The sequence below is a fragment of the Mustela putorius genome, unplaced genomic scaffold, assembly GCF_011764305.1.
Source record: "Mustela putorius furo isolate JIRA1106 unplaced genomic scaffold, ASM1176430v1.1 tig00003845_pilon_pilon_pilon, whole genome shotgun sequence".
In the NCBI taxonomy this organism is placed as follows: domain Eukaryota; kingdom Metazoa; phylum Chordata; class Mammalia; order Carnivora; family Mustelidae; genus Mustela; species Mustela putorius.
Window position 1 is genome coordinate 9,957,886 of NW_025421998.1, and position 11,220 is coordinate 9,969,105.

The window sequence follows — 11,220 nt, forward strand, 5'->3', positions numbered from 1 at the left end:
CCCCTCCTTCCCTCTTCCCTCCCGCAGTGATTCACAGGACGCAGCACTGGTTCCACGGCAGGATCTCCAGGGAGGAGTCCCACCGGATCATCAAGCAGCAGGGGCTGGTGGACGGGTAAGGAGGTGGTGGCCTGGGGAGCGGGCTCCTAACCCCTGCTGTGCCGGCTGCACCCTCTGTCTGGTTTCTGAGATCCTGGGTGGCGGCAGTCGCTCCAGCCTCAGTTGGAAGAGGGGAGTATGTGGCTCAGGGTCAGCGGGGGGCCGGCGGCCATAGGAAGATCGTAACCCGCCTGTTCCCAACTTCTGCCTCTTTGGTGCACATCAGATGGACGGACCAAGAGCACAAGCCAGTTTTTCATTCGGTTTTTCATTCGCAGGGCAGGGGCAAACGAAAGAACAATGTTTTTATTTACATTTGATCAGGTGGCTTTTGCTGAGAACAAACAACCCCAAAGCCTTCAAGGCTTCAAGCCACAGAGCTGGATCATTTCTCACAGTCGGATCTGGTGGGGGCGGGGGGTCCTCCTCACCTGGGCCAGCTGTCCTGGGGGCGGGTCGGCCTTCCTTCCGGGTCTGACAGCTGGTGTTGGTGTTGGCTGTGGAGATGGGGCGACTGGGTGTGTGTGCCAGCAGGCTAGCCTGGGGACACTCGCTCTGTGGCCATCGTGGGTCCCAGGAGTGACAGAGGTCAAAGCCCGAAGCACAGGCCCTTCTCAGGGCTACTATCCCACTGGCCGATGCAGAGCCCTATAGCCTTGCTCTCCTGGCCAGTGGAGGAACTGCCCAGCGCCCTGGATGTGCACCTGTGTCCTCCCTCCAACTCCCAGCAGGAGGTACCCTCTGCCTCCCCGCCTCCCTTCATATGTTAGAAGTTTTCCTATAGACATTTTAAAAACTTACCCAGGAGAGAAGAAGATAGTGAGTCCCCATGTGGTCCTTGTCTGGTTTGGATGGTTTGCTCATTTTAGTATGTCTGTGTCCCTTCCTGCACGATTGGCTCCTCCCCGCTCCGCCTTCCCTCTCCTGGAGGAGTTTATTTTTTTATTTTTTTAAAGATTTTATTTATTTATTTGAGAGAGAGAGAAAGGGAGAGAGTGAGTACACACATTCAAGCAGGGGGAGGGGCAGGCAGAGGGAGACGGAGAGCAGACCGCCCGCTGAGCAGGGAGCCCGATGGCGGGCTCGATTCCAGGACCCTGGGACCATGACCTGAGCTGAAGGCAGGCGCTTAAACGACAGAGCCCCCCAGGTATCCTGCCCTCTTGAATATTTTAAAATAAATTGCAGACATTCTATATTTTACCAGTAAACATAGTGTGTCTCTAAAACATAAAGAGCCTTGTATTTTGACATGATTCCTTAATGTCCTCTAAAATCCAGTCTGGGTTCAAATTTCCCTAATTGCTGCAAAAAGAAAAAAAAAATCCTTGAAACTGAGTTGGTTCAAATAGGGGCTGACGAATGGCATTTGGCTGGTGGGTCTCACGCCTCCTCAGATAGGACGGTGTCCCTCTGCTTCCTTCTCTTCCTCTCGTTGGCTTGTCTGTTGCTGAAGCAGTGGGTGAGTCGCTGGCTGCAAAGGTGGCTGAGCTCGTGACTTTTCCCTCAAGTGAGGGGGTCAGTTTGGAGAAGATGGTTCGGCCCCGCCACCTTCCCGCGGTGACAGAGGAGCTGCTGCTTGCCTAAACTGGGACTATGTCCGCAGATTCCTAAACACTGGATTTCTTTCAGTCAAAACTTGCTGTTTTTTGTTTGTTTGTTTTAAAGATTTTATTTATTTGACAGACAGAGATCACAAGTAGGCAGAGAGGCAGGCAGAGAGAGAGAGGAGGAAGCAGGCAGAGAGCACTGAGCAGAGCGCCCGATGCAGGCTCGATCCCAGGACCCTGGGATCATGACCCAAGCCGAAGGCAGCGGCTTAACCACTGAGCTACCCAGATTTTTGATGCTCACTTTGGCCAACGGGACTTGGTCAAGTCGGTTCCTGAGCTCTTCTGACGCACCACGGACAGTGCTGGATCCCAGAGTGACCCGAGAGCATTCGGCTCCCCTGAATGTTGCTCTTCGGAAACTCGCTCTTTCTAGTGGAAAGTGGCTTCTGGATGTCACAGCCTGTGGGCCCTTTCCAGGGACAGAGCTAGGACATAGGCTCTTTTTCCCTACAGTGAAAAATAAAAATTTGAAACCCTCTCTTTCAGGGTTCACAGTGATACTGCAAACTTGGCCGGAAGAGGACAGGTTTTTTCCCCTTGATTTTACTGTATTTCTCTTCTCTTACTCCGAAAATCTTACTAGGACATAATTATTTGTAAAAACTGACTTCCCTATGTCTCATCACGTCTGGGAAGTAGTCCTGTGGCCCTCGTAATCCTGAAGGCGTGTTCCAGGCAGGTCACGTCCAAGAGCCACGTTTAAACCAGCTCCTCTCCAGGGTTCTAGCAGCAAACCTCTCAGTGGTCAGTGAGGTTCATTTGTCTCTGTTTGCTTTCGATTTTTGTCAGTGGATCTGCTTGGGTTTCGGCTTAATGCTTCTCGTTAAGTTCTACAAAACACAACCGCAGTTCCAGAATCAGAAGGGTGAAACCGGGCGGGCTCCCTGTAGACTCTCCCCTGCCCCCCACACCTCCTCCACTATGGGGGCCCATTTTATGGGGTCTGCGCGTCCTCTCGCTGTGGCAGGTGCACCCACATGGTGAGGGTCTGCCCTGTCTCGGGCTTGGTGTTTCCAGGCTGATGGTAGGACATTGGGGAGCTGTCCCCTCATAGTTCAGTTCAGCTGATGTCTCTGCTGGTGGTGCCTAGACTTGTGTGGGCGATGGCATGCCATGGCCCCTCAGGCTGCGAGGGGGTGTCCACCTGTCTCCTCTGTTGCCAGGCCGAGTCTCTTACTAGAGATTGCACCCTCCTCGGGCATTTCTTCTCTTTTCCCGTCTGGAAACCGTTTGTATCTTCTCCCAGCGTTCTCCGTCTGTTTTCTGCAAATGTTCTCTCTCACATCGTTGTGCCGCTTTGGACTTCGCATGTGGCTCGTGTCTGTTTTCTATTAGGTTTGGGTTGTGCAGGCTTTTTTTTTTTTTTAAAGATTTTATTTATTTATTTGACAGAGAGAGAGATCACAAGTAGACAGAGAGGCAGGCAGAGAGAGAGGAGGAAGCAGACTCCCTGCTGAGCGGAGAGCCCGAAGTGGGGCTCCATCCCAGGACCCTGGGATCATGACCTGAGCCGAAGGCAGAGGCTTAGCCCACTGAGCCACCCAGGCGCCCCGTACAGGCTTTTTGATGCCAATTTTATGTAGTTGTCTTTATCATTTGTGTCCCTTTTCCGCCTGTATTTTCGGGCCCTTGCCGTGTTGGTTTTGGCTGCTCCGTAAAGGAGTTTGCTCCTGTTCTCAGGGATCCCTGTTGTTTCTCTTCTTCCCTTCAGTCTTTTTCTCCCAACTTTTCGCTCCCAGTGTTCCTTTTTGTTTGTCTAGATCCCAGATACATTCAGAATGTATTTATGCTGAGATGCTGTGTAAAGAACCAGTCCTATTTGTTTTCCCTGTGCGGCTGTCACATTGTTCCAAAACTACTGATTTGAAAAGTCACCCTTATCCAGCAACAGCCCCCTTTTTAAAGCATTAGAAGTGAGTCCTCCTCCCCTATGCACCTCTGAAGGGTCTGGCCCGTCTAAGGAGAGGGAAACCAAACAGTGACAGCGTTTGCGTGCAGGGTTATGTAGGTTCCCGGGCTTTCCTCTGATGAGGTCACCACACTGGCTGTTGGATTCATTCCAAGGAAGCCCAGTGGTTCACTTGCCAGGGGGCATCAGATGCCATAAAAGTGAAGGTTCCAGAGGGGATGGGCTGGCGTCATGACCACTCGTGTCCCTCCCGGGGCCCCAGGCAACGTGGCACCTGTGTCCCTCTGGATCACGGTGGATGGAACCTCAGAGGCCATGTGGGGACATGTGTGATCTGAGGACACTCCCCTGTGATTCCCAGCCAGGCCCACTCTGCCTTTAAAGGGCTGCCCCTGTGTGTGGGAGCCGTATGGTCCTTTCACACTCGGGCCATGACATTGTGCGTCTGTACCTGTTCTGTTTTGTTTTTTAAGATTTTGTTTATTTGAGAGACAGAGCAAGCACGAGCCGGGGTGTAGGGGCAGAGGGAGAAGGAGAAGCCGACTCCCAACGGAGTGGAGCAGGGAGCCCGATGTGGGGCTTGATCCCAGGACCCGAGATCAGGACCTGAGCTGAAGGCAGGTGCTTCTCCGACGGAGCCCCGAGGTGCCCCATGTTAGTGCCTGTTTAAAAAAATAAAACGTGTTGGTCTTTTCACCATTTCCTAGAGTCCTTGTCAGCAAGGTCTCTGTCCGTTCAGGCCCACAGACAAGGATGAGCATCCCTGTCAAATTTCCTCCCACAGACCGGCCGGCCCCCTGGCATCTGCCCCGTTAATAAGCCGGGCTTTCTCTCCAGTGTAATCTTCAGCCCTGGTGTCAGGCTGGTCAAAACAAGGGTCAGGATAATGGGACCCATTCAGATGTCATCACCGTGAGGCTAGACTTCCATTAATTGCTGGGCGCTTAGGCAGGAAATGTGTTGGGAAAACAAGGTAAATGAAATAATCAATTCCTAATCTTGACTGATCCCTGCAGAGATAATGAAAAGAAGACGATTTAGAGAGTCCAGCAACGTGGAGAAAATGACTGAAAGTCAGCCTTAACCTCAAAGACACAGGGAGTTAGGAAGAGGGGCTGGAAGGAGACTAGGGAGCCTGGCACCCACACGGTGGGGAGGGGTCTTTGAAACCCCCGGGGTCCAGGCGCCCTCATCCTTTCCCTCCTGCCGCCCACAGCCAGCCCACAACCTGGAGAAGGATTCTTGCAAGGGCAGATCTAGCGCCGTGGCCTCTGCTGAGTGCCCACTGGTGGCTCACTTCTTCTCCTGCTGCATTTCGGCTCTGTCCCCCGCCCTCTCTACCCTGGCCCTGCTCACACTGGGCCCGGCCCCGCCCCCGCCCACCCCTCTTGGGCCCCCAGTCTCTAGCTCTGTGCTGTTGGTGAGCCCCGAGGAGCACGCCAGTCCTCCCCTGTGGGGGAGGGAACTTCTCTGTCCAGATTTGAGTTGTTTGCAGCTCCCCACGGACCCCCATGTTAGGGGGCAGGGGTCCTGTCCCAGGGCTGACACAGTGCCCCCATCAGCACCATAACAGCGCTCAGCAGCCATGAAGGAACCGTCTATACATGCCTCCTCCGATCTTACCCGAGGCCCTGTTGATCCTAGAAGCCGGGATTCCTCTGTGCCTAAGGCTGGCTGCTAGCCTCTGGGGACCTGGCTTAACTTCTCCGTGCCCACTGCCCTCATCTTGAAACGAGAACCATGACAAGGTCATGGTGGAGACTAAAGGAGTTGCCAAGCGCTCAGAGCTTCACTTATGACCCTGAGCTGGGTTGTCCCGAGGACTGCTGTCAGCAACCGCCACCCCCCCCCCCCCCCCCAACCCCCACCCCCCACACCCCAGCCCCCAGCACAGGCCTCGCTCTGCTTCAGGAGCCCACCAGGGGGCACATTTGCAAGATCCCCCTACTATGTGGTCCTCACCGCTTTCCGTCCTGTGCTGGGTTCCAGATTTCTTTTTTTTTTTTTTTTTTCATTTTTTTTTCCCCAAAGATTTTTATTTATTTATTTGTCAGAGAGAGAGAGAGAGCAGAAGAGCTGGGTGAGGGGCAGAGGGAGAAGCAGGCTTCCCGCTGAGCAGGGAGCCCGACAGGGGGCTCAATCCCAGCATCCTGGGATCATGACCTGAGCTAAAGGCAGCTGCTTAACCAACTGAGCTGCCAGGCATCCCTCTGTTCCAGATTTCTTGACCTGGCCGCGTTGCCTGCCACGTAGTCCTGGGACCTGTCCTTGCAGAGGTCCCTTGGGCTACTAGCAGGGCTCTGCGGTTTGTGGTTGGCAATCACTGGCTTCCTGGGCTCCTGTAGGTCGAGCGTCCCATGCAGCCCGAGGCAGAACAGGCCAGTCACGGAGCTGATCCGTGACAGGCCTGGGAATCCCACAGACTCCAGAGCCACATGCTTTTCAGACCACAGGTTCCTCTGAGTTAATAATGGTTGCAGACACACAGCCACTGGGCACAAGCTATAAATCCCAAGCATTTGGAGAAGCCTCAGCACTTTCCAGGGTCCTGCCCCAGGTGGAAGGTGTGGGGCAGTGCCTGCCTGCTTCCCAGGCCGCTCCAGGGCCACGTTCCACCACGGTGCACCTGTCTGCAGCAGGAAGTGCCTGGGAGCTAACTAAGCTGACAGGAGAGCGAGGGACAGACCAGCTTTTCCTGTCGGGCAGCCCGGCATCCAGGAAGTTCCCGGGTTTTTTGCTGGGATGGTGGCTTCTTTGGAATGAAATAGCCCATAAGGCAGATCTTTGAGGTGGACAACCGAGGCGTGTTCCTCCAGAGAGGGGGAAGACCCCCCGGCCTCTCAGGGTTCTGCATGGCAGACGCCCCCCACCTAACCCTCCACGCAGGGCCAGCAATTCTTAGCACTGACCGCCCACCCCACGAGTCATGGGACGCTGGTCTCCCAGAAGAAATTTGGAAGAATATGTCTCCTGGGAACACTGGAATAAGGGGTGTGTGGTCACACGAGAGTGCAAAACCCAGTGCTCCAGTCTCACGGGGCCCATGGTGGATAGTCCCATTTAAAGGCTCCGAGAAGTCCTGTAGTAAAATAGAATACCTTTCTGCCTTTTTAACACAGGATTTTGCCATCCCATTTATCTAGTTTCCGTCCTAATAGTAGAGTCCAGGCTCTTTGTCACCTGGATTCTGGCATTAGGGCTCTTCTTTCCTCCTTCCTAGGGTACAGGAACGAACACCAGGTGTGCTTGTGGAAAAGCAAAGATTTCTACTTCTTTGTGCTACTGGGATTTTTATGTATTTTTTATCCTAAAATAAATTGGTGTCGTGGGAAAGTTGCCAGCGTCTTACAGTGACCTCCTGTGTGCGTTTTCTCCGATACACCAGCTGCCAGTCCCGTGGCCCGTCTGCTTTATCATAGCCTCCCTCCCTGCCCTTTCTGTCCGAACCCTTTGGAAGGTAAGTTCCAGATAGCATGATGTTTCTTGGATCCTGCTTATTTTGGTAGAAAATTTGTAAGAACAAGCACTTGTCTTCTATTTAACCACAGTACTCTTGTAAAACTTGGGAAGTAGGGGCACCTGGGTACTGACTTACTTAGTCAGGTAAGCATCTGCCTTCAGCTTGGTCCTGATCCTGGGGTCCCAGGATTGAAGCCTGCATCTGCCTCCCTGCTCAGTGGGGTGGCTGCTTCTCCCTCTGCCTGCCACTCCCCCTGCTTGTGTTCTCTGTCTCCTTCTCTCTTTATCAAATAGATAAAATAGAAAGATAAAACCTTGTTTTGAATATTGGGAAGTAAACATCCACGTAGCTCCTACACACTTGGTCCGGTTTTGCCAGTGGTTCCTCTCACATCCTTCACAGGGAACAAAAACGTCGTAATTCTAAATGCTCCTTTGGGGGCGCATCTCGTTAGCCTCTGTCCTTCCTGGACACGTGTCACAGGAAGAAGCTGGTTCTTACAGAGTGCGTCTCGGCTTGGGTGCCTCCGGGTGCTCTGGGGCTCAGCCCGGTCACCACTTTGCAGGAGGAGACACAGGGTCCCCGCTGGCTGGGCAGAGTCGGTGTCTCGTTGCTGGCGGTGTTGCCTTGGATACTCAGTGGTGACAGTACCAGCGGGTTCCTCTAATGGACAGTCGCTGTGTTTCCCTTTGTATCAACAAGTGCTGGGGGTTGGTGGTTGGATAACGAAAATTCTGTTTCTCATCAAATTCCACCTGCTGATGTTTGCACGTGTTGACGACCTTGTCCTTCATCAGTGGGAACCTGTGGTTGTGGCCAGATAGTGTCGGGCTCATAATTTCTTCCTGCTTATTTAGCTTCCCTTCCGCTTTAAGGAAGAGCTCCTTCTCCTCCTCTCTTAATTTACTTGCTCATTTATTACAGTATTGGAAGGTACTCTCGGATTCCTGTTTTATTCTCTGGGTTATAATCTGTAGGGTCTGATATTACTACAATGCTGTATCCTGGCTCGTGGCCCTTTGAACTTTGAACTTCATGACTTTCCGGCACATGTCGTTCTAGCTGCAGTGGTACACCTGCCCAGCCATGGTGCTAGCATGCTTTCATTGGAGGATAACATTCAAAAGCCCGTCCTCAGGCATCCTGAACTGTACCATCTGCAAGGCTCTCTTACCCTCAGGAGTGGGGCAACGTGTGCATGTGTGTGTGCGCGCACCCATGTGCAAAGATACAAGCCCACATCCCAGGTCTGGATTTTTGAAAGTGTACAATCAGCTGATTTTTTCCATCCCCAGGCTTTTTCTCCTCCGAGACAGCCAGAGCAATCCAAAGGCTTTTGTGCTCACGCTCTGTCATCATCAGAAAATTAAAAATTTCCAGATCTTACCTGTAAGTATGGAAAACTTCTCACTGAGCCTTGTTGTTTCCTGGGTTGGTTCCAAAGGCAATTTTCAAACCCCAAACTAACCAGACCTGCAGGTCGTTAAATATCAGGTCCAAGCTGACCAGAGAGATGCTTCTCTGAGTCCCCCGATAGGTTTGTTTTTTGAAATTGGGAACACACCTCCCAGAAGTCATCAGCTGAGGAGTAACATATACGGAATTGACATCAGATGTTTCACATTCTTAAGTTATGAAGTCTACAGGTCATAACGTTCCTAAACTCTTTCCTGTGGGGCCCCAACCCAGGCCATGTTCTGCCCAAAGAGGATGGTGAGGTCTTTTCCGCTCAGAGATCCACTCTGTCCAGTAGCAAAGAAAGCTCTGGGAGGCCCACATCTGGCGGGTCTGAAGCTTGCTTGAGCCCAGGACTTCAGCGTCTCGGGAGTCCCTCAGGGATGGGAGTGGGAGGATCACAGGGGAGTCCTGTTAGCTTTCCGGGAGCCTTCCTGCCGCGTCCCGATGATGCTCTTGCTCTGCCATGAGACAGCGGAAGGGCAAAGGCATTTGGTGGTGTGCCGGGGGCCAGGCTGCCCTCATGGCACAGAACCTTCGGAGCCAGCCTGGGACTCGTCGCCCGAGGAGCAGTGCTTCCTTCCCTGTTGGCTCTGTCTGACCCCGCCTGACATTATCTCTCATTGTCTTAGCCTCAAATCAAAGAAAACCTGTTATTTGGCGGGTGGAGTGGGTAATGCCATTCTCCCCGATAACCCCAGATTCTGGAAGCCTCCTAGGGATAGTCGCTACAGACTTGAAAGCCAAAAATCTTGAAAATGGGGTGTACTCGTGCCTTCAGCTGTGTTTTGGAGTCTAGAAGCAGTTCTGAGTTATTAATCAGGAGAGGTTTCAGACTGCCTCTCTGTACATACACGTTCCCACCACAGTGCAGTCCTTAACTCTCTCTGGTCAGACCAGCCTTAGGAAGGTTGCTGCTTCTGGAAGGTACCATGCGGTCCCTCCATGTTGATGGAAATGGCTACCTGACACCCACCATGGCAGGACCTGGGAAAGCACTGCTGGTTCCTGCCCTCACTGATCCCTTGCAGTGACCCCATAGTCGCACTCTTCGTCCCCAAGCGTGAGACCCCTAACTCGGCGCATGTCCTTGTGTCCTTCTAGTGCGAGGATGACGGGCAGATGTTCTTCAGCCTTGACGACGGGAACACCAGATTCTCTGACCTGATCCAGCTCGTGGACTTTTACCAGCTCAACAAAGGCGTCCTACCTTGCAAACTCAAGCACCACTGCATCCGAGTGGCCTTATGACCTCACACTCACTCTTGGCTGAGGACGGGAGCAAGCTGACACTGGAACAGGGCCGGGGGGTTGTGCATCGCCGAGAGCACCCGTCTGTTCTGCACCCCGGGGAGCGGGGTCCGTCGGGGCCCACCTGCCAGGAGGGACTCGGGGTTGTACTCCCCCAACAGTTAGCTGCTGTGGATCTGACGGGGCTGCCTTCCCCCCGCCCCAAATGCCGAACAGGTCGGGGAGGCAGGAGAATGCAACCGCGAACGGGAGGCAGAAATCTGGACGGATCGTCTTGGCTGGGCCACGTAGGAGCGAGAACCAGAGACACGTAATTGGAAATGAACTCTTGCCCTGGAATAATCTTGACAATTAAAACTGATATGTTTACTTTTTTGTATCGATCACTTTTTGCACTCCTTCTTTGTTTTCAATATTGCCCTCGGCCCCGGTAGGAGGGGGTATGGCTCCTCCGTGCACGCGGGACGCGGGGGCCGTGGGGAGGAACAGACTCCAGAGACCGAATCCAGGCCCCCAGGTGTTTCCAGGTCCCCACCCTGTGCAGGTGACCAGAGGCGGATCCGCTCCCAGGTAACAAACCACCCCAGCTCTCCCCAGAATACTTGAAGAGTTTTTTGTTTTGTTTTGTTTTAAAGACACAGGTGTTACCCGTAGTAGGTATTGGGCCCCTGGTGTGGACGCAGTCGGGCACCCCCATCTGTTCGTCACTCCCGTGTGCACAGATGCCCCCTACACCTGTTACATGTGTGTCCTTCACAGTTCAGGAGGCCTGGGTGCTCTGGAAAGCTTGCCGGCCCATTGCACGGCCTGGCTGAGTGGCCTCGCCTCTAGTGGACAAGGGGAGCGTCCCTGGGACGCCCCCCGCCCCAGCACCCAGTGTCCACCGCCCCCTCTCAGCTTGTTCTAGAATGATCTCTGCCTTACTCCCCACCCCCCACAGCAGCTCAGGCTCTTTCCTGGCCATCTTCCCTCCACGGGTTAAAGGATCAAAAAGAAAAATGGCACCTGCTTGACTGCCAGACACGGTGGCTCGAGGGTTTCCATGGTGACAAAGACGTGAACATAGAAAAGGGCACGTCTGCTGCCTGGCATGGACAGGTCCTCACTCGATGACCTCTGTCCTGCTGAAAAGCCCCATGAAACGGCCCAGGCGGAGGCCCCCCTTGGCGGGCTGGAGCTCAGAAGAGTCTGGTCAACACAGCCCTGCTTCCCCCATGGGGGACTGAGTCACACAGTGACTGGACTGCCCCCCCAACCCCGTCCCTGTAGCTGAGTCACCAGGTGTGACAGGGTCCGCGGCTTTACCTGCGGTCTCTGCAAAGCAGAAAGGTCTCCCCTGACGGGCCTGAGAGTTGAGTCACCATGTGGGACTGGCACCCCAGGTGCCTGCCTCTGCCCCACTGCCGTGCCCCCAGTGAGCGTGTACCCTGGTG

General features: G+C 53.7%; 1 protein-coding gene across 4 annotated transcripts in view; it reads left to right on the forward strand.

The window, feature by feature from the left end:
- GRB10 (growth factor receptor bound protein 10) overlaps nt 1-10,156 on the forward strand; it is a 169,265-nt gene extending 159,109 nt beyond the window's left edge. For all 4 annotated transcript variants that reach the window (XM_045089549.1, XM_045089547.1, XM_045089545.1 and 1 more), the window contains 3 exons: nt 28-115; nt 8,377-8,470; nt 9,641-10,156. In XM_045089549.1, coding sequence (XP_044945484.1) covers nt 28-115; nt 8,377-8,470; nt 9,641-9,787 — 329 coding nt within the window. In that variant the 3' untranslated portion in view covers nt 9,788-10,156. The remainder of the gene's footprint in view (nt 1-27; nt 116-8,376; nt 8,471-9,640) is intronic.
- Nucleotides 10,157-11,220: the final 1,064 nt, after the last annotated feature.